Genomic DNA, 22,900 nt, shown 5'->3' on the forward strand with positions numbered 1-22,900 from the left:
TTGACGAGATCATCACATATTTTGCAGAGGCAGAACTACAAGGGAATCAAGGAATGTTTCACATTAAGTTAGAAGCTGCTCAGGGAGCTATAAAAGGCCTCCTTTCTTTCCATTGTCTGTATAATTCATTTCAGACCGTCTCTGCTTTGTTCAGGTGAGGACTTATTCACTATATCACTAAGATACACATTTCTGACATCAAAGTATGATTCTTATTATGTTAACCAAGCATTTAAAAAGATGCCATGCCATTTATTCCATCTGTTGCCATTTGAAGAGAAGTTATTTGACTAACGTTGTTTTGACATTTTTACTTTTTACTTGTGGCCTGTGGAATGTGGGATCTAGTTCCATGACCTTGCATTGGGAGCACAGAGTCTTAGCCACTGGACCACCAGGGAAGTCCCACGTCATTTTAAACTTCTGGTAGATTTACCCAGAGGAGCAAGTGAGAAGCCTCCATTTTTATGACAAGTCTCAGCCAGAAATATTGCTGATCATGTGGAACCAGTAACTCCAAATCAATAGGAAAGCACCCTCTACATTCATCAGGAGAACAAGGCACTCAGGAGAGCCAGCCTCAGTGACAGGTTAAAGTTGACAAACATTCTGGGAACCGAGCAAATGGAAAATAGGAGCAGAAGAGCCCTGTGCTGCTGACTTCCCAAAGGTCAGCTGACAGGTCTTCTCATCTTCTTATGTTTCACTCCTTCTAAAGATGTAGAGAAAATGTTCTTTTAATGCACCAGACAGATACAGACATAGAAAGGAATATGTGGGCAGAACAATGAAAGGTGTATTACTTTCACCACCCTTATGGCAGAAAGTGAGGAAGAACTAAAGAGCCTCTTGATGAAACTGAAAGAGGAGAGTGAAAAAGTTGGCTTAAAGCTCAACATTCAGAAAACTAAGATCATGACATCTGGTTCCATCACTTTCTGGGAAATAGATGGGGAAACAGTGGCTGACTTTCTTTTTCGGGCTTCAAAATCACTGCAGATGGTGATTGCAGCCATGAAATTAAAAAACGCTTACTCCTTGGAAGAAAAGTTATGACCAACCTAGATAGCATATTAAAAAGCAGAGGCATTACTTTGTCAACAAAGGTCCATCTAGTCAAGGCTATGGTTTTTCCAGGAGTCATGTATGGATGTGAGAGTTGGACTGTGAAGAAAGCTGAGTGCTGAAGACTTGATGCTTTCGAACTGTGGTGTTGGAGAAGACTCTTGAGAGTCCTTTGGACTGCAAGGAGATCCAACCAGTCCATCCTAAGTGATATCAGTCCTGGGTGTTCATTGGAAGGACTGATGTTGAAGCTGAAACTCCAATACTTTGGCCATGTGATGCGAAGAGATGACTTACTTGAAAAGATCTTGATGCTGGGAAAGATTGCGGGCTGGAGGAGAAGGGGACAACGGAGGATGAGCTGGTTGGATTGCATCACCGACTCAATGGACATGGGTTTGGGTAGACTTTGGCAGTTGGTGATGGATAGAGAGGCCTGGTGTGCTGCGGTTCATGGGGTCGCAAACAGTCGGACACGACTTAGCAACTCAACTGAACTGATTACTTTCTTCAACACACACTTCTATGTCAGGTGCCTACAGCTTCCAAATGAGCAACAGAAAATGAACCCTAGGATTCCATAAAGTCTCTGACATATGATAATGTGAATAGCAGCCAGTGAAGGAGTTAAGTGGTAAAACCAGCTCCATGTATGTCTCCTTGAAGTTCAGCAAGCAGCAGACTGCACTTAAGCACAGCAATCAACTGTGAGAGGCCAAATCCCCTTACAGCAAGCAAAGAAATTGCTTCAGCTTCAAGGCAGCAGATAACAGTGCAAGAGAAGGTCAAAACAGGTGCTGAGAAATTCTGGAGATAGAGTGCCAGCTTGGATTCCATTTGGGTGATTTTTAAGTATCTTAGTCAATTATGAGTGACAAAGTTTAATTGTTCCTGTTACTGAAATTTCCACTGCATGGCATAAACACACACACACCCACATACACATACCCACAGGCCTGGAATATTTCATGGCCGCAGAAAAACACTGATTTCTGATGCTTTGGGTGTGATGTGATTTGCTAACTGCAGATCGCTTACAAAACATGTCTGCCTGATGGTGAGTCTACCAGGTTGATTCTAATTTAAAGTTTCAGATATATATTGCAGCATAGAGTTTCCACATGATCACATATGTTTTTACTGCTAGTTTCACTACTCAATTATTTATTTCTTTTGATTTGACTCATGTCTTTGCATGAAAACATACATTAGTAAATATGAAGTATGGCTGTCCAGAATTTAGACAAATGTCCCTTCATTTACAGCTAAACTTAAAATGTGTTGTTGGATTCTTAGATGTACATATAGCTTCTCCACCTGGAGTTTATAGTTTTGAGGACACATACTGGATTCTGGACTTCCCTTGTGAGTCAGCTGGTAAAGAATCCACCTGCAATGTGGGAGACCTGGGTTCAATCCCTGGGTTGGGAAGATCCCTTTGAGAAAGGAAAGGCTACCCACTCCAGTTCACAAAGAGTCAGACACAGCTGAGTGATTTTCACTTTCACTGTATTCTATCTTATTGTGCATACAATAAAAGTACTTGATTGTCTAATATGAATAGCAGCTTTCAGTAATAACCTACGCACTGATTAGATTGTTTCCTAAGAGACCAACACAAATACTTGTGCAAATCATGCATGCTTTGTATGAAATTAGTACTCTGTCGACTTGCTTATTGGAGAAGCCAATGGCACCCCACTCCAGTACTCTTGCCTGGAAAATCCCATGGACGGAGGAGCCTGGTAGGCTGCAGTCCATGGGGTCGCTAAGTCGGACAAGACTGAGCGACTTCGCTTTCCCTTTTCACTTTCATGCATTGGAGAAGGAAATGGCAACCCACTCCAGTGTTCTTGCCTGGAGAATCCCAGGGACGGGGGAGCCTGGTGGGCTGCCATCTATGGGGTCGCACAGAGTCAGACACGACTGAAGCGACTTAGCAGCAGCAGCAGCAGACTTGCTTATATCTTCACAAGTCTGTTTTTTAGAAATTAATGATTAGTTCAGTTCAGTCACTCAGTCGTGTCCGACTCTTTGCAACCCCATGGACTGCAGCAAGCCAGGCCTCCCTGTCCATCACCAACTCCCAGAGTTTACTCAAACTCATGTCCATTGAGTCGGTGATGCCATACAACCATCTCATCCTCTGTTGTTGTACCCTTCTCCTCTGGCCTTCAATCTTTCCCAGCGTCAGAGTCTTTATATATCAGTCAGTTCTTCCAATCAGGTGGCCAAAGTACTGGAGTTTCAGATTCAGCATCAGTTCTTCCAATGAATATTCAGGACTGATTTCCTTTAGAATGGACTGGTTGGATCTCCTTGCAGTCCAAAGGACTCTCAAGAGTCTTCTCCAACTCCACAGTTCAAAAGCATCAATTCTTTGGTGCTCAGCTTTCCTAAAAATCCAACTCTCACATCCATACATGACTACTGGAAAAACCATAGATTTGACTAGATGGACCTTCGTTGGCAAAGGAATGTCTCTGTTTTTTAATATGCTGTCTAGGTGGGTCATAACTTTTCTTCCAAGGAGTAAGCATCTTTTAATTTCATGGCTGCAGTCACCACCTGTAGTGATTCTGGAGCCCCCCAAAATAAAGTCTGTCACTGTTTCCATTGTTTCCCCATCTATTTGCCATGAAGTGATGGGACCGGATGACATGATCTTAGTTATCTGAATGTTGAGTTTTAAGCCAACTTTTTCACTCTCCTCTTTCATCAAGAGGCTCTTTAGTTCTTCCTCACTTTCTGCCATAAGGGTGGTGTCATCTGCGTATCTGAGGTTATTGATATTTCTCCTGGCAGTCTTGATTCCACCTTGTGCTTCATCCAGCCTGGCATTGCACATGATGTACTCTGCATATAAGTTAAATAAGCAGGGTGACAATATAAAGCCTTGACATACTCCTTTTCCTATTTGGAACCAGTCTGTTGTTCCACGTCCAGTTGTAACTATTGCTTCCTGACTTGCATACAGATTTCTCAGGAGGCAGGCCAGGTGGTCTGGTATTCCCATCTCTTGAAGAATTTTTCACGGTCTGTTGTGATCCACACACTCAAAGGCTTTGGCATAGTCCATAAAGCAGAAGTACATGTTTTTCTGGATCTCTCTTGCTTTTTTCATGATCCAACGGATATTGGCAATTTGACCTCTGGTTCCTGTGCCTTTTCTAAATCCAGCTTGAACATCTGGAACTTCATAATTCACGTACTGTTGAAGCCTGGCTTGGAGAATTTTGAGCATTACTTTGCTAGTGTGAGATGAGTGCAATTGTGCAGTAGTTTGAGCATTCTTTGGCATTTCCCTTCTTTGGAATTGGAATGAAAACTGACCTTTTCCAGTCCTGTGGCCATTACTCCACTTCAATATACCTCACCTGGTCAATGCCACTTCATTCACTCAAGGTGGAGTAATGAGTTGTGCTCGCTCACTCAGTCATGTCCGACTCTTTGCAACCCTTTGGACTGTAGCCTGCCAGGGATTTCCCAGGCAAGAATACTAGAGTGGATTGCTATTTCCTCCTCCAGGGGATCCTTCTGACCCACGGACTGAACCCATGTCTCCTGAATTGCAGGAGGATTCTTTACCTACTGAGCCATTGCAGGAGTAATGAAACTGGGGTTCAAACACTAATTCTCTTTACACAGGAAGGAAGGAAGTGCCATAGCCTCAGTTTGCACCATTGACCTTGGCTGGCTTGACAATCACAGTTCAAACAGTGCAAAGAAAATTATAGAATTATAGGGAAGAATCACAAAGCTAACCCCACATAAAATATGTCCAGACATGTATACAACACAGACAATGGGTTAAACAATCACTCTGACATCTGGAAAGCATCTTTGATTTAATCACTAAATAATAAGAGAAGGAAGGGGTAGCCCTAATGACACCGCCACCTGCCTTTAAGTACTTCTTATTGCATCTGGCTTGATTTATGCCTTCATCTATGGGGAAGGCTAAATTTGACAGCATCCCTTTTCTTCTCTGAATTTACATTAAAGAAGGTAAATGGTCTACATCAAGTTTGTTATGGCTGCCTGAATCACCGTCAGTGAAGGCAATTTCTGATTTATGAGCTTATAGATAATTATGTAACCTCTGGCCACATTTTTTTTTAATTGCCCAAATTCTGGACTCCTGCTAATCATTATACCCTAATCAGAGGTCAAGAGGGAGGAAGGGCTTATAGATGAAGGTTTGGTGGTGACATAAAAGAGAACTACTCCTTTAACACTTTAATAGATTTTTAGCACCTAAGTGATCTCGTTACTCATTACCACAGATAATCACAACCAGGTTTGCCCAGTGCTTCTAAGCCACCAAGCCCATCATCTAAATGAAATTGTATAAAATCAAGCCTCCAAATCATTCTGAATCGTTCATTCTGACACCTGAACTCTCTTCACACATGTACCTAATTGTCCTATCTTCTAACTTCATTATTCATTTTTTCCCTTTAATGCCTCATGTCATTCCTGAACCTGAGCCTCAGAATCTCCTTGACTACTGTTTAGATTCTCCCATGGATACAGTATGATCAAAAATACCTTAAAAATAACTCATTCAACTCAGCCCAGGCCTCAATATCTCATACCTCTGTGCTCTAGGTTCATAAAAGAATATTAGAAAGATACAACACATGTATACTTACTTGTCCCCATGAAATTGAGATATAATGCTTGAGAACACTGAGCAGTGAAGTTCTGCCTATTTTACTTGTTTTCACACAGACATGGACCAAACATTCCTAATTCATGTAGTGTGAAGCTGCTTAACTTCATAGACATAAGTGACATAGCAGACACAGTAATACTTTTATGAATTAATCATAATTTGCACTATCTTGGACCATTGTCTATCATATCCTTCAATGCCATCTCTGGAGAGGTCTATGAAGTGCATTCCACTATGAGTTTACTGCGAAAGACAATGTTTCAAAAGAGTAGTAGCCTTTGTCTCTGAGGTAATAATTACATGTCCTCTTGCGTTTTCCTTTTAATCATGTCTGTCATGAATCTAGAGCTAAATTAAGTGCCCACTCTCAGAAAGCATGCTTCCCTTTCGTGGTCTTCATTTTCTGTTTTTATTTTAATAGTCTTATTGTAAAACTGCCTTTTATTGTAAGTCACATCATGTCCTTTGAAAAGATAGACTATTACATTATTTTTAAAAATACCCAAAGTATGTCTACAGTACACCTCAGATATCATGTACTAAAAATAAAAAGACTTGTTGACTATAAAAGTTTTAAATTCAATACAATTATTTGAATTATAGAACTTATTTACATGACCATTTAGATACTGACCATGCCCCAGGTTGGTACATGCAGTTTATGGGGTCACAAAGAGTTGGACACGACTTAGCAACTGAACAACAGCAACAAATGTCTCAGGGTGATGTGCTGTAGACATGTTTTGTAGTAGTGAGGAATTTATAAAGACTTAGAGTACAGCAACAGGACTGTTTAAATAAGCCTAACTAGAGACATCTTACAAACCAAAGTTTAAAATGTGAAAGGCCATCAGTAGCGGTTTAGTGTGTCTACTTGAATTATTCTGTAATTATCTTCTCTGTTACATATGCTTTCTCCCCCATCTTTTGCTGATTTATATTAGTTGTCTGGCTGTAACTGGCCTTGAACTTTCAGTGTCAAAGAAGCTTACCAAGAAAACTGATTATGTTGAGGGAAAAAAAAATCTTCACAAAAGCAGTATGTAAAACAAACCACTATTTGTTTTACAAATAATTATCTTCTTTTTCAGCCTAGGATGTAGCATCCACTCTTGTACAACTCAAATCTGTATGGGATTGTCATCTGATTTACAGCAGATGGCCTGGCATCATAGGAAAATAATTTACTGTGCTGATGCCTCACGTTCTGTAAATCAATAGCTTGAATACAGAGACATCTCAATTAGATGGTACAAGGGTAGCAGGATCTACACCCTCCTTTCTTATAGCATTAAAATGGCAAGTATTACAAAGCGGTACTTGTTTCAAAGTTGCTTCAGGGGGTGGGGGAAGAGCTATTATTTCAAGGTGGGAGACACAAAGTGAGAGTTGCCATCAAACACAATGAAAAATTGAGCACAAGGCTGCATAAGTAATAGCCTGTGAGGGGTGGGACATGCATTTGTTAAAGTATTGATTGGTGCTTTTCTACAGCACCTGTATTATCATGGGCTCCAAGAGTTGAACAGGGTGTTAAATTATGATTCTGAACACATAGGAGTCATCCATCCTTTCTACCCTATTCCTCCAAGATGCCTCTAAACCAAAATCGCACACATTCATGGTATGAGCCACCATGAGATAAATCATCCAAAGGCTCAAATTCTTCCTGAAACACAGATAAAACTGTTACCAATAGAAAAGCCTCATGATGAGGAAGCAAAATTATCCATCACCAATTTTATCCAAATCCCAATGGTAAATCCAAGGCAAGACAGAGCTTGCTGAAGAAAATCCTGGGCAACTTTTAAAATTTGAATCTGAGACAGCCTTATGAGGGAGAAAAGAGTTAAAAATTATTTTCCTGGTTTTTGCAAAGTGAAGTAAAACACAAAAATGAAAGCAAAGTCCCTCATAGGGTGCCTAGATCCGATTCTAGGACTGTAATCACACAAGTTTGTGTTTCTTCTGTGAAACTGAAGAGATTTTAAATAATAGGTTGGAACTTTACCTGGCCTCATATTAACCATATTTGAAAGTTGAAAGATTTTTACTGTGCTGACATTAAACCAAAGAGTTACTTTATCCAAATTGTTTTGAATTCAAGTTATGTTTTTTAAAGGAAAACGCTGATTATAATTTTAACAGATTCTAAAAATTTCTCTAAATAAAGAGTAAGAGTTTACTGGAAGATTCACACTCTCTCTACCTGAGAATCGGACAATAAGCCCAGTAAAACTGCATCCTCCTGGCTGGGCTTTCCCAGATCACACCTGTAGGCCACACAGCCCACTCATCTTACTTTGGAAAGATACTTTGAAGAGCCATTAGGGAAGAAAAGATAACTAAATTCAACAAATTCAAGTCTGAGGTACACATGGAAAGTTCCAGAAGACTGGTCCAAATGCAATTGGATGGCCTGGCTAGAAGCTAAACTGTTGGTCATTAGCTTCTCAAATATAACACGAGCTTGCACAGTGGAAATTCAAGCAAAGGTGTAACTGGTATGGGGAGCAATGCACCTCAGGAAGCAAGATGCTCTGGACAGAACAATACCTGGAGAACTGCTGCTGCAGGCCTCGCATCTGAATTCTGTTGCGCTCAGACTCTAGTGTCACCTCCTGCAAGCGCTTCTCACTCTGAAGACGCAAGTGTCTCTCCTCTTCCAATTCATGTATCAGCTTCTCATGCTGTAAAAGGCACACAGGGGATGGCTTTTAAGAAGGTGTTTCTTAAATATTACTAAAAAATAATTAGTAGTCACTTTTGGTTACTAAATCCTACCTTGGACTTTATATATTAATTAATTTCGTCCTCATTGCAACCTCATGAAGTAGGTTCTAGTATTAATATAATCTCTTGTTATCTAGGAAACCAAGGATCCAAGACATCAAAGCAGTTTGTCATAAAAACAAATAAGGTAACAAGTATTCAATCCTGGCCGATTTGACTCCAATGCCTGAATGATTTCCACCAAATCAGGTGGCTTCCTAGGCAGAGATGAAGACCGATGACTGAATAATGCCATACTAGCAAATGCATACCATTTTGAGTAGTAACGAGTAAGTTTATTGTTGGCTGTTGAGAATGATTTCATCTCTTCAATCTCTGGTAATACTTTAAAGGGAACATTTCTGTATTATATACAGACATTACAACTTAATTATACCATGGAGCTGATGAGGATAAGGTTAAAGAACTATTTTGTATTTGCCCAAATAGATTTTCACAGACAGAAACTGGTTAAATCACAAACCAGTGATTACAATGTATAAATTTGTAATTTATAAATTACAAATAAAGTGGTTTATTTGTAATCCCAGAAAATGAGCTTCTCATAAATGGACATCAGGTGTTAAAAAGAGGGACTGGATGACCCAGGATAAATGGTTCAGCAAAATCCCACTTCAGGAACAGGTAAAAAGCACACATGCTCAGATCCTGACATTATGGACTCAGCTAAAACTAACAACTTTTTTTGTTTTTGTTTTGCTGTTGTTGCTGCCTTTTCTTTTTTTAAAGCATGTCATGCTATTATGGTTATGGATATTACTAAATTAAGTACTTTGTGTATAGCATATATAATCAACAATGATAATCAAAGACAATGCCTGATTATCAGGGACCAACATTCTTCAAGGGAAAGAATGGAAGCAGAGACTTGAATCTCTAAATAAATCAAACACTATGACTCTGTACATTGAATTACCTAGATGAAACCTGATCCACTGTATCATTCATGGAATAAAAAATTCTTCTGAGGGCCATGAATGAAACAGACCATTTCTGGAAAAAAAAATCAAGGTCTTCTAAAAATACTTCACACTCTGTGCATTGGCAACTTTGACTATATTCTCTCTCCTGCATAAAAAGCCTGCTCTATTGGGTCGGGAGCATCAGCTGTGTGGTGCTGGAGAGATTTTGAGGAGATACCCCACACCCAGTGGCAAAGGAGAAGCCCCAGTAAGATGGTTGCTGCTGCTAAGTCGCTTCAGTCATGTCCGACTTTGTGCGACCCCATGGACTGCAGCCTACCAGGCTTCTCCATCCATGGGATTTTCCAGGCAAGAGTATTGGAGTGGGGTGCCATTGCCTTCTCCCAGTAAGATGGTAAGAGGGGGTAAATTGCATTTAGAATCAAACCATATACACGCCAGAGAGACTTATAGGGGTCAAACAAACCATGTATACACCAGGACCCAGAGACCCCACAGAGACTAAGACAGAACTGTGTTTAAGTGTCTCTTGTGGAGGTACGGGTCAGCAGTAGACTGCCACAGGGGCAAAGGCTCTGAGTGTAGTAGACCAGAGTGCGTCATAAGTCTTCTTGGAGGACATTGCCATTAACCCCACCACAGAGCCGCCAGAACTTACACAGGACTGGGGAAACAGATGCATGGAGGTCACAAACAGAACCTTGTGAGCACCAGGACCCAGGAGAAAGAAGAAGTGACCCCACAAGACACTGACCCAGACTCATCTGTGAGTGTCCAGGAGTCTCCAGTGGAGGCATGGGTCGGTGGTGGCCTGCTGCAAGGGTGGAGGCACTAGTGTAGCAGTGCCTGCGTGAGCCTTTTGAAGGAGGTCGCCATTATCTTCACAGTTTCAGTTCAGTTTAGTCACTCATTTGTCCCCGACTCTTTGTGACCCCATGGACTGTAGCAAGCCAGGCATCCCTGTCCATCACCAACTCCCAGAGTTTACTCAAACTCATGTCCATTGAGTTGGTGATGCCATCCAACCATGTCATCCTCTGCCGTATCCTTCTCCTCCCACCTTCAATCTTTCCCAGCATCAGGGTCTTTTCAAATGAGTCAGTTCTTCCAATCAGATAGCCAAACTACTGGAGTTTCAGTTTCAGCATCAGTCCTCCCAATGAATATTCAGGACTGATTTCATTTAGGATGGACTGGTTGGATCTCCTTGCAGTCCAAGGGACTCTCTCAAGAGTCTTATCCAACACTACAGTTCAAAAGCATCAATTCTTTGGCGCTCAGCTTTCCTAAAAGTCCAACTCTCACATCCATACATGACTACTGGAAAAACCATAGCTTGGACTAGATGGATCTTTGTTGGCAAAGAAATGTCTCTGCTTTTTCATAAGCTGTCTAGGTGGCCCCAGGTAAATTACAGGGAGGGAACACAGCCCTACCATCAGCACAAAATTGGATTAAAGTTTTACTGAGTATGGCCCCACACATCAGAACAAAACCCAGTTTCCCCCTCAGTCAGACTTTCCCATCAGGAAGCTGCTATAAGCCTCTTATCCTTCCCAATCAGAGGGCAGAGAGACTAAAACCATAATCACAGAAAACTAACCAATCTGATCACATGGACCACACAGTCTTGTCTAACTCAGTGAAACTATGAGCCATGCCCTGTAGGATCACCCAAGATGAATGAATCATGGTGGAGAGTTCTGACAAAATGTGATCTACTGGAGAATAGAATGGCAAACCACTTCAGTATTGCCGTGAGAATCCCATGAACAGTATGCAAAGGCAAGAAGATATGACAATGAAAGCTGAACTACCCAGGTCAGTAGGTGCCCAATGTGCTACTGGAGATCAGTGGAGAAATAACTCCAGAAGGAATGAAAAGATGGAGCCAAAGCAAAAACAACATCCAGTTGTGGATGTGACTGATGATGAAAGTAAAGTCCGATGCTGTAAAGAGCAATATTGCAATAGGAACCTGGAATGTTAGGTTCGTGAATCAAGGTAAATTGGAAGTGGTCAAACAGGAGATAGCAAGAGTGAACATCAACATTTTATGAATCAGTGAACTAAAATGGACTGGAATGGGAGAATTTAACTCAAATGACCATTATATCTATTACTGTGGGCAAGAATCCCTTAGAAGAAATGGAGTAGCCCTCACAGTGAACAAAAGAGTCCAAAATGCAGTACTTGGATGTAATCTCAAAAATGACAGAATGATCTCTGTTCGTTTCCAAAGCAAACCATTCAATATCATAGTAATCCAAGTCTATGCCCCAACCAATAATGCTGAAGAAGCTGAACTTGAATGGTTCTATGAAGACCAATAAGACCTTCTAGAACTAACACCCAAAAAAGATGTCCTTTTCATTATAGAGGACTGGAATGTAAAAGTAAGAATTCAAGAAATACCTGGAGTAACAGGCAAATTTGGCCTTGGTGTATAGAATGAAGCAGGGCAAAGGCTAATAGAGTTTTGCCAAGAGAATGCACTGGTCATTGCAAACACCCTCTTCCAACAACAAAAGAGAAGACTCTACACATGGACATCACCATATGCTCAATACTGAAATCAGATTGATTGTATTTTTTGCAATTAAAGATGGAGAAACTCTATACAGTCAGCAAAAACAAGACCAGGAGGTGACTGTGGTTCAGATCATGAATCCTTATTGCCAAATTCAGACTTAAATTGAAGAAAAGAGAGAAAACCACTAGACCACTCATGTATGACCCAAATCAAATCCCTTATCATTATGCAGTGGAACTGAGAAATAGATTCAAGGCATTACATCTGATAGGCAGAGTGCCTGATGAACTATGGACGGAGGTTTGTGACCCTTTACAGGAGACAGGGATCAAGACTATCCCCAATAAAAAGAAATGCAAAAAGGCAAAGTGGTTGTCTGAGGAGGCTTTATAAATAGCTGTGCAAAGAAGAGAAGCGAAAAGCAAATGAGGAAAGAAAAGATATACACACTTGAATGCAGAGTTCCAAGGAGTAGCAAGGAGAGATAAGAAAGCCTTCAGTATCAGTGCAAAGAAATCGATACACGATACTGGATGCTTGGGGCTAGTGCACTGGGACGACCCAGAGGGATGGTATGGGGAGGGAGGAGGGAGGAGGGTTCAGGATGGGGAACACATGTATACCTGTGGCGGATTCATTTTGATATTTGGCAAAACTAATACAATTATGTAAAGTTTAAAAATAAAATTAAAAAAAAAAGAAATAGAGGAAAACAATAGAATGGGAAAGACTAGAGATCTCTACAAGAAAATTAGAGATACCAAGGGAACATTTTATGCAAAGATGAGCACAGTAAAGGACAGAAATGGTATGGACCAACAGAAGCAGAAGATATTAAGAAGAGGTGGCAAGAGTACACAGAAGAACTATACAAAAAAGATCTTCACAACCTAGATAATCATGATGGTATGATCACTCACCTAGAGCCAGACAATCTGGAATTCGAAGTCAAGAGGGCCTTAGGAAGCATCACTACGAACAAAGCAAGTGGAGGTGATGGAATTCCTATTGAGCTATTTCAAATCCTCAAAGACGATGCTGTTAAAGTGCTGCATTCAATATGCCAGGAAATTTGGAAAACTCAGCAGTGGCCACAGGACTGGAAAAGGTCAGTTTTCATTTCAATCCCATAGAAGGGCAATGAGAAAGAATGCTGAAACTACTGCACAATTGCACTCATCTCACATGCTAGAAAAGTAATGCTCAAAATTCTCCAAGCCAGGCTTCAACAGTAGGTGAATCATGAAATTCCAGATGTTCAAGCTGGATTTAGAAGAGGCAGAAGAACCAGAGGTCAAATTGCCAACATCTGCTGGATCATCAAAAAAGCAAGAGAGTTCCAGAAAAACATCTACTTCTGTTTTATTGATGATGCCAAATCATTTGACTGAGTGACCACAACAAACTGGAAAATTCTTAAAGAGATGGGACTAAACAGACCACATGACTTGCCTCCTGAGAAAACTGTATGCAGGTCATGTATGCAGGTCATGAAGCAACAGTTAGAAATGGACACGGAACAACAGACTGGTTCCAAATTGGGAAAAGAGTACATCAAGGCTGTTTATTGTCACCCTGCTTATTTAACATATGCAGAGTACATCATGAGAAACTCTGGGCTGGATGAAGTACAAGCTGGAATCAAGATGGCCAGGAGAAATATCAGTAACCTTAGATATGTGGATGACACCACACTTATGGCAGAAAGTGAAGAACTAAAGAGCCTCATGATGAAAGTGAAAGAGGAGAGTGAAAAAGTTGGTTTAATATTCAACATTCAGAAAACAAAGATCATGGCATCCGGCCCCATCACTTCATGGCAAATAGATGGGGAAACAATGGAAACAGTGACAGATCTTATTTTGGGGGGGCTCCAAAATCACTGCAGATGGTGACTGCAGCCATGAAATTAAAAGACACTTGATCCTTGGAAGAAAAGCTACGACCCACCTAGACAGCATATTAAAAAGCAGAGACATTCCTTTGCCAACAAAGGTCCATCTAGTCAAAGCTATGGTTTTTCCAGTAGTCATGTATGGATGTGAGAGTTGGACTTTTAGGAAAGCTGAGCGCCAAAGAATTGATGCTTTTGAACTGTGGAGTTGGAGAAGACTCTTGAGAGTCTCTTGGACTACAAGAAGATCCAACCAGTCCATCCTAAAGGAAATCAGTCCTGAATATTCATTGAAAGGACTGATGTTAAAGCTGAAACTCCAATACTTTGGCCACCTGATTTGATGAACTGACTCATCTATAAAGACCTGATGCTGGGAAAGACTGAAGGTGGGAGGAGAAGGATACGGCAGAGGATGAGATGGTTGGATGGCATCACCGACTCAATGGACATGAGTTTGAGTAAACTCTGGGGGTTGGTGATGGACAGGGAGGCCTGGCCTGCTGCAGTCCATGGGGTTGCAAAGAGTCACACAAGACTGAGCAACCGAACTGAATTGAATGGACTGGGAAGATCCCTTTGAGAAAATGGCTACCCATTTCAGTACTCTTTTCTGGGAAATCTCAAGGACAGAGGAGACTGGCGGGCTACCATGTGGTAAGAGTCAGACATGATTTAATGACCAAACAAAAACAACAAAGGGGCTTCCCAGGTGGCTCAGTGGTAAAGAATGCATCAGCAGTGCAGGAGATGCAGGAGACGTTGGTTTGATCTCTGTGCCTGGAAGATCCTCTGGAGAAGGGCATGGCAACCCACTCCATAACATTTTTCTGGAGAATCCCATTGACAGAGGAAACTGACAGGGTAAAGTTCATAGGGTCTCCAAGAGTCAGACAGGACTGTAGCGAATGAGTGCACATACAACAATAACAAAAATTCAAAGCCCAGGGTTCCTTCCAGACTCAGTTTTATGTATTTTGGATATCAACCCTTTTCCAGATAGATGACTTGCAAATAGTTTCTCCTATTGGATTGCTTTTTATTTTGTTGATGGCTTCTTTTACTGTGCAGAAGCTCTTTAGTTTGATGTAGTCCCACTTGTGTGTTTCTGCTTTTGGTAACAGATTCAAAAGATCATCACCAAGACCAATGTCAAGGAGCTTTCCACTTTGAGGAATTCTATGGTTTCAGGATTTACATTCCTTTAAGCCTTTAACACTTTTTGAGTTAATTTTTGTGTGTGTTATAAAAGAGTAGTCTAGTTTCATTCTTTTGCATGTGAATATTCGTTTCCTCCAAAACCATTTATTAAAGAGATTCTCTCCCCATTTTGGTCTTAGCTTGTCATAAATTTATTTACCATGCTGTTGTTGTTCAGTTGCTCAGCTGCATCCAACTCTTTGCGACCCCATGGACTGCAGCACACCAGGCTTCCTTCTCCTTCATCATCTCCCAGAGCTTGCTCAAACTCATGTCCATCAAGTTGGTGATGCCATCCAACTGTCGCATCCCTCTATTGTCCCCTTCTCCTCCTGCCTTCAATCTTTCCCAAAATCAGGGTGTTTTCTAATGAGCTGGCTCTTCACATTAGGTGGTCATATTATTGGAGTTTCAGCTTCAGCATCAGTCCTTCCAATGAATATTCAGGATTGATTTCCTTTAGGATTGACTGATTGGATCTCCTTGCTGTCAGAGGGACTCTCAAAAGTCTTCTCCAACACCACAGCTCAAAAGCATCAATTCTTTGGTGCTCAGCTTTCTTTATGGTCCAACTCTCACATCCATAAATGACTACTGGAAAACCATAACTTTGACTCTATGACCTTTATCAGCAAAGTAATGTCTCTGCTTTTTATTGACCATGTATGTGTGGCTATCGGAGAAGGCAATGGCAACCCATTCCAGTACTCTTGCCTGGAAAATCCCATGGACGGAGGAGCCTGGTAGGCTGCAGTCCGTGGGGACGCAACAAGTTGGACACGACTGAGCGACTTCACTTTCACTTTTCACTTTCATGCTTTGGAGAAGGAAATGAAAACCCACTCCAGTGTTTTTTGCCTGGAGAATCCCAGGGATGGCGGAGCCTGGTGGGCTGCTGTCTTTGGGGTCTCACATAATCAGACACGACTGAAGCGACTTAGCAGCAACAGCATGTGTGGCTATATTTCTGGGCTCTCTATTCAACTCCATTAATCTATGTGTCTGTGTTTATGCCAATACCATACTGTTTTAATTACTATAGCTTTGCAATATAATTTTAGCATGATGCCTCCAGCTTTAATCTCCTTTCTCAAGATTGCTTTAGCTATTCAGGGCCTTTGCAGTTTCATACAAATTTTAGGATTGCTTGTTCTATTTCTGTGAAAAATGTCACTGGAATTTTAATAGGGATTGCATTGAATCTGTAGACTGTTTTTGGTATTATAGACATTTTAATATTAATTCTTCCAATCCATGAGAATTAGTATATTTGCCATTACTTGTGTCTTCAGTTACATTCATTAGTGTCTTATAGTTTTCAATATATATGCCTTTCAACTCCTTGGTTAAATTATTCCCTAGGTATTTTACTATTTTTTATGTAATTGTAAATGGGATTATTTCCTTAATTTCTATTTCTGATAGTCTATTGTTAGTGTAGAAGAATGCACTGGAATTCTGTATACTGATTTGTATCCTGAAACTTTACTGAATTTATTACTTGTAACAGTTTGGGGTATTTTTTGTTGTTTTTTTTTTGGTAGTTTTTGGAATTTTTGATATATAAAATGATGTCTTCTTCAAATAGTGACAGGGTTCTTTTCCTTTCCAATTTGGATGTCTTTTATTTCTCCTTCTTTATTAACTGTTCTGGCTGAAACTTTCAATAATATGCCAAATAAAAGTGGCAAGAGTGGACATCTTCGTGCTGCTCTGATTATCAGAGGAGAAACTTTCAGCTTTTCACTGTTGAGTATTAATATTAGTTATTATCACAGGCTTGTCATTTACAGCCTTTTATTATGCTGAGGCATGCTCCATCTACACCATTAAAAGTATTTATTATAAATACATGCTGAATTTTGTTAAATGCTTTTTCTATGGATATTCAAATGATCATATGATTTTTATTCTTCAGCTTGATAACATGGTGTATCATGTTGACTCATTTGTAGATGCTGAACTAAATTTGCACCTCTGGAATAAATCTCACTTGATCATGGTGAATGACCTTTTTAGTGCATTGTTGTATTCAGTTTACTAAGATTTTGTTGAGGATTTTTGCATCTATGTTCATTAAAGCCCTGTAATTTTCTTTTCTTTTTTTGCCTGGTTTTAGTATCATGGTAATACCGGTCTTTTAAAATGAATTTGGAAATGTTACCTCCTATTCTATTTTTTTTTTTAAGTTTGAGAAGGATTGGTATTCATTCTTCCTTGAATGTTTGGTAGGATTCAGTTTTGAATTTTTGTTCTTTGGGAAGTTGTTGATTATTCATCCAGTTTCTTCCTGGTAAGCACTCTATTTAGCTTTTCTGTTTCTTTGTGATTCAATCTTGGAAGGTCATATGTCTCTAGAATTTATCAATTTCTTCTAGATTGTCCAATCTGTTGACATATAATTCTTCACAGTCATCTGTCAATATATTTTGTATCTCTGTGGTATGAATTGTAATGTCTCCTCTTTCATTTTTGATGTTTACTTAATTTAGTCCTCTCTTTTTTACTTGGTAAGTCTAGCTAAAGGTTTGTCAATAATTATTTTCAAAGAATCAGCTCTTAGTTTCATTGATATTTTCCGTTGTCTTTTTAGTCAACATTTTTTAGTTTAGAAACTTTTAGATATCATTTATCTCCACTCTGATCTTTGTTACATCTTTCCAGCTATGAACTTTAAGCTTAGTTGGTTTATCTTTTTTTAGTTCCTTAAGATATAAAGTTAGGTTGTTTATTTGAGATATTTCTTTTTTCTTGAAGTAGACATGTTAGTCTGCTTGATGTTGTCTAATAAGTCCCTTAAGCTCTCTTCCTTTTTTCAAATTCTTTTTTTCTTCTGATCTGCTTAGATGAATTCCTTTGCCCTGTATTCAAGATCACTGATCCCTTCTTCTGCTTCATCTAGTCTGCTGATGAACTCATCTAGTGTATTTTTCATTTGTTACTTTGATCCTCAGCTCTCTGATTTCTGTTTGGTAATTTCTTATTTTTTTCTATCTCCATCAATGTTCTTACTCTGTTCATCTAGTCTTCTCCCAAGTTTGGTTAGCACCTTTATGACCACTACTTTGAATCCTTTATTGGGTAAATTACTCATCTCCACTTCATTTAGGTTTTTTCTGAGGTCTTACCTTATTCTTTCATTTGGAAAATATTTTTCTGTTTCCTTATTTTGCTTGACTCTTTATGATCGTTTCTGTGTATTAAGTGAAACTCTTGCCTCTCCCCACCTTGAAGGAGTGGCCTTCTTTCCCTAGATCTTGGCTTTCTCATGAAACTCTGTAATTGGCCAGGTAGTCTGCCTTATTATTTTTTAGTGGCTCGCAGGTGGCGGTGGTGTGCCAAGAACTGTCAATGTTATAAAGGGAAAGATCTCAGTCAGCACCTAGTTTCAGGGTGCTTGGAAGCCAGACCCCTCAGGCAGTAGCTTTTGACATATGCAAATGTTCAAGTTCCTTTGGGAATGCAATTGTAAACCCTGCTGGCTCCAGACCAGGCACTCTAGATACGTCCTCTTGGCAACAGTTGCAATATTCAGGGCTCTAGATGAATGTATTTGGAAGTCACTACTGTCTGTTCCCTGGAGAAGGCAATGGCAACCCACTCCAGTACTCTTGCCTGGAATATCCCATGGACGGAGGAACCTGGTAGGCTGCAGTCCATGGGGTCGCTAGGAGTTGGACACGACTGAGCGACTTCACTTTCACTTTTCACTTTCGTGCATTGGAGAAGGAAATGGCAACCCACTCCAGTGTTCTTGCCTGGAGAATCCCAGGGATGGGGGAGCCTGGTGGGCTGCCATCTATGGGGTCGTACAGAGTTGGACACGACTGAAGCGACTTAGCAGCAGCAGCAGTGTCTGTTCCCAAGACTACCGCCACAGCCTCTAGACGAGTGGTAAACCTGAAGCTGTCCCTCAGGCTGAGGCTCCAGGATAAGTAAATAGGCCTCTTTCACAGAAAGACTAAATAAATGTATTTCACTCTAGTGTTTGTGCAGTGTCCTGAGAATTGCCTCTGATTGTTACAGATCTGTGGGACTTCACAATGCAAGCCCCTCTGGCTACCAAAGCCAGGCAGTCAAGGAGCTTCCCCTATGCCCACAAAAACTAGGGCACCAGACACAGGTTAGAGCTATCTTCCAAGAGACACTGGCATTCTGAGGCACAGTACAGAGTGTGAAGAGAGCATCTGCCCTCTAAGGTCTTTGAAAGATCTGAAGTCAGTCCTCTGATGTGTGTTTAATTAGAAGAATGCCCCTCACACTGCAGCTATGCTGATAAGTCTTTCACAGAAAGATTGAGTTCCTGGGTCTGTTGCCTCTTGCTGTGCCCTCAGGTGGTAGCTATTTAAAAATGCTTTCTCCAGTGGTTATCATTCTGTGAGACCCACAAGTGTAAGCCCTGCTGACTTCTAGAGCCAGGTGATATACCGGTGTCCCTTTGTGGCTGCTGCAGAAATGAGGGTACCAGACAAGGGTACAAGCTCTTTTTCTGGGAGATACCAGAAAGCTAGAGTGAGGGAGAGTGAGAGGATGAAGACTGTATCCACCAGCTTTCATCCCGAGAGCCTTTCCCTGGGTCGCGAGGAGTGTGCCAGGCCAGGAGCTTCTGGGCAAGGAAATGGGCCTCCTCAGAAAGACCAGGGGTGTTACAATCTGCTATCTGTGCCCTGGGGGTGGCAGCCTGCTAAGAACTGTCTCTGACTGTTACACTCCCATGAACCCAAGAAAGCAAGCTGTTAGAGCCAGGTGCCCAAGGGCGGTCCCCTGGGTTGCTGCCAGAAAACTGTATACCAGACATAAAAATCCAGGACACCAGCTGTGTGTGACAGCTCCCACCTTGAGACATTGGCACTGAGGAGCTGGCAGGGAGAGACCACATAGATGCCACCTTCCAAGAATAAAAGAAGAGATGGTGCCTGCAGGCTTTAGTGAGTCAGAGGAAGAGTACAAGGATGCCACTGGCCAGTGCCTCCATTCCTAGTCAGAATTCGAATAGGCCCCTTCCCCTCTGGCAGGCACTTAAACATTTAACGATCAGCAAACAAATCTTAACACACAGTCTGGGTGCTTTTCTAACTGCCACCTCTGTGCTGTGCCCTGGGGTGAATGAGTCCTTTAAGCGCAGTTTTCCAGTTCACTATAGCTCTTTGGGTCTCATGATCATGAGCCCCACTGGCTTTCAAAGCCTGATGATTTGGGGGCTCGTCTCTCAGGCGCAAGTCCTGAGTTGGGGTACCCGATGTGGGGTACAGACTTCCCATTCCTGAGGAAGAAGTTCAGGATTTATGAGTTCCCTCCCAGTTGTGGGTCACCACGCCAGGGTGTGGGGTTTAAGGCAGGGTCAGGTATCTGCTTCTACCCGCCTTGATGGGGCCTTTTTCTCACTTGATATGATGAAAAAGTTAAGCTAGTCTGAGTCTTTTTCAGAGGGAATTGTTCCATACGTAGCCTAGTTTTGGAGTGTCTGTGGGAGGAGGTGAGTCCAGCATCTTCCTACATTACCATCTTAGATCACCTTTTAACACTTAGTTTAAAAAGACAAATTTATCCCAGCACAATGGACAGACAGTCTGAGAATGACGCTACTCTCTTAGACCCAATTTCATTCATGAGAAACATAAGTGAACACAGAAACTGCACCTGAATGAACCCAGTTAGAAATATTCAGTCCATACTCAGCCCGCCATGTGTGTCGTGAGTCACCCCATCCACGTTTGATGGTAACACTTGCCCTCTGATCTCACACAGCCTTCTTTCCACTGCTTCACAATAACTCACAAGCTGCAGCCCTTCCCATGATCACTCCCACAAGCAAACTGCACGTCCTTTCAAGGTCAAGTGCCATATTTCTTGTGTTATTTCTGTATATCTTAACCATTTAACACTGTAAAACTTAGCTGCCATTTTTATTTGATGCCTATTTTTTTAAAGTGTCACTTACAGTTTTTCAGTATTGTGTCCCTGGTTCCATTTTTCCTACAAGCCCTGTGCAATGATTTTTAGAAACAGATATGTCATATTACAGCAGAGCTATATATCATGGTGGAGAAAAAGAACTCTGAATCAAGAGGAGGATTCCAAAGCTCTTTCCTCTTTAAGTAAGTATTAGTCTCTCAGCCGTGTCCAGCTTTTGCAACCCATGGACTGTATGTAGCCCACTAGGTTACTCTGTCCATGGAATTCTCTAGGCAAGAATACCGGAGCTGGTTGCCATTTCCTTCTCCTTTCCTTCTTTGGGCATAAGAAAATAGTTGGACCTTCAACATAGAATCAAGCATAAAAACCAAAAAAAAGTGTTTTACATACTTTTTTTAAGTTTTTGTTTTGATGTGGACCATTTTCTTAAAAATCTTTATTGAATTTGTTACAATATTGCTTTTGTTTTATGCTATGGTTTTTTGGCCACAAGGCCATGGGATCTTAGCTCTGGGACCGGGAATCAAACCCACCGTCCCCTGCATTGGGAGGCAAAGTCTAAAACACTGGACTTCCAGGGAAGTCCCAAGAAAACTCTCTTAATTCCAAGTCTTTTGATCACATCTTTAGCTCATAGCCTTCACATAGTCTTAAATTTCCTCAATCATTATCCTCTAACTAAACCTCTAGCAAAGGAGATACCACCATTCCCCTGGATAACTCATTTTATTTTTTTTAACTCTTATTTTGCTAATTTTCCTGAGTTGCTTACATTGTTTTGAGTATCAAAAAAGCCTCCTAACTATATGTTACCAGGAAACGGAGAAAAATCTATAGGTACTGTCATTATTTCCTAATTTAATACAACTCTTCTTAGAAAAAGAGCTATACACACACGCTCATGGACATATTAATTCACTTACACCACAAATGTTTACCGCACAGGTACTATGTGCCAGACACTAGAAGAGACAAGCCAAGAATCCAAAAGACACTATTCCTGGCTGCAGTAGACTTAGTCTCTAGTGGACGTGGCAGGTACTACATGAACTATCACACAGACAAATATATCAATATAAACTGATGGATAATTAAGGGTTTGCTGAAAGATGACAGCCAGAGGAACGGATTTTGCCCAGTGTATTAGGGAAAGGCTTCTCTGAGGAATTAATAGACAAACTGAGGCCTCTGTGATGACTGGGAGTTACTTGGTAAAGAAAAGGGATCAGTTCTATAGGCAGAATGAGTAGCAAGTAGAAAGTCTTTAGTTACATGTGAAAAGAACAAAGAGAAGTTCAGTGTGCCTGGAGCCTGGTGAGCAAGGAGACAGAGTGACATATGACACAGGTGGAAGGAGCCAGGGGAACAAGAAAGTCATATTAAAATGTGAGATTATATCTAGAGTACAGCAGTAACTATTTACCACATTTTAATCAAGTGAGTGATAGGATCTAATAAAGATTTTGCAAAGATCACCTGACGACTGTGTGGATAAAAAACTGAACTAAGAGGCTGAATAACAGAATGGGAAGATATTTAAATAGAGAATGGTGAATGCTACCAGCTACTGGTTTAAACTGTACCACTTGCTAGTCCAGAAGGTTTGGACAGCAGATTTAACTTGAACTATAACTGTTTTAAGCTTGCTTCTCCTGCATTTTTGGGAAAGCAAAATCGCCCAACCCAACTTCACAATATCACTGTGAGGAATCATTAAATAATGTATAGAGAAGCACTGAAAAATCTTGAAAGTCCCAAATAAAAATAAGATATGGCTAAGAGGAACTATACAGCTTACATTATCTAATAGAGTTACTTCTGATAAATTCTATAGGCATTTTGAGCATTGCTTTACTAGCATGTGAGATGAGTGCAATTCTGCAGTAGTTTGAGCATTC

At 40.8% G+C, this 22,900-nt stretch overlaps 1 protein-coding gene across 11 annotated transcripts in view; it reads right to left on the minus strand.

Moving 5' to 3' along the window:
• Positions 1 to 22,900, minus strand: part of NCKAP5 (NCK-associated protein 5) — a 1,206,846-nt gene that overhangs the window by 508,380 nt on the left and 675,566 nt on the right. For all 11 annotated transcript variants that reach the window (XM_010853619.1, XM_010853624.1, XM_010853623.1 and 8 more), the window contains one exon: positions 8,300 to 8,433. In XM_010853619.1, coding sequence (XP_010851921.1) covers positions 8,300 to 8,433 — 134 coding nt within the window. The remainder of the gene's footprint in view (positions 1 to 8,299; positions 8,434 to 22,900) is intronic.

The sequence above is a fragment of the Bison bison genome, unplaced genomic scaffold (assembly GCF_000754665.1).
Source record: "Bison bison bison isolate TAMUID 2011002044 unplaced genomic scaffold, Bison_UMD1.0 scf7180017864330, whole genome shotgun sequence".
Lineage (NCBI taxonomy): Eukaryota > Metazoa > Chordata > Mammalia > Artiodactyla > Bovidae > Bison > Bison bison.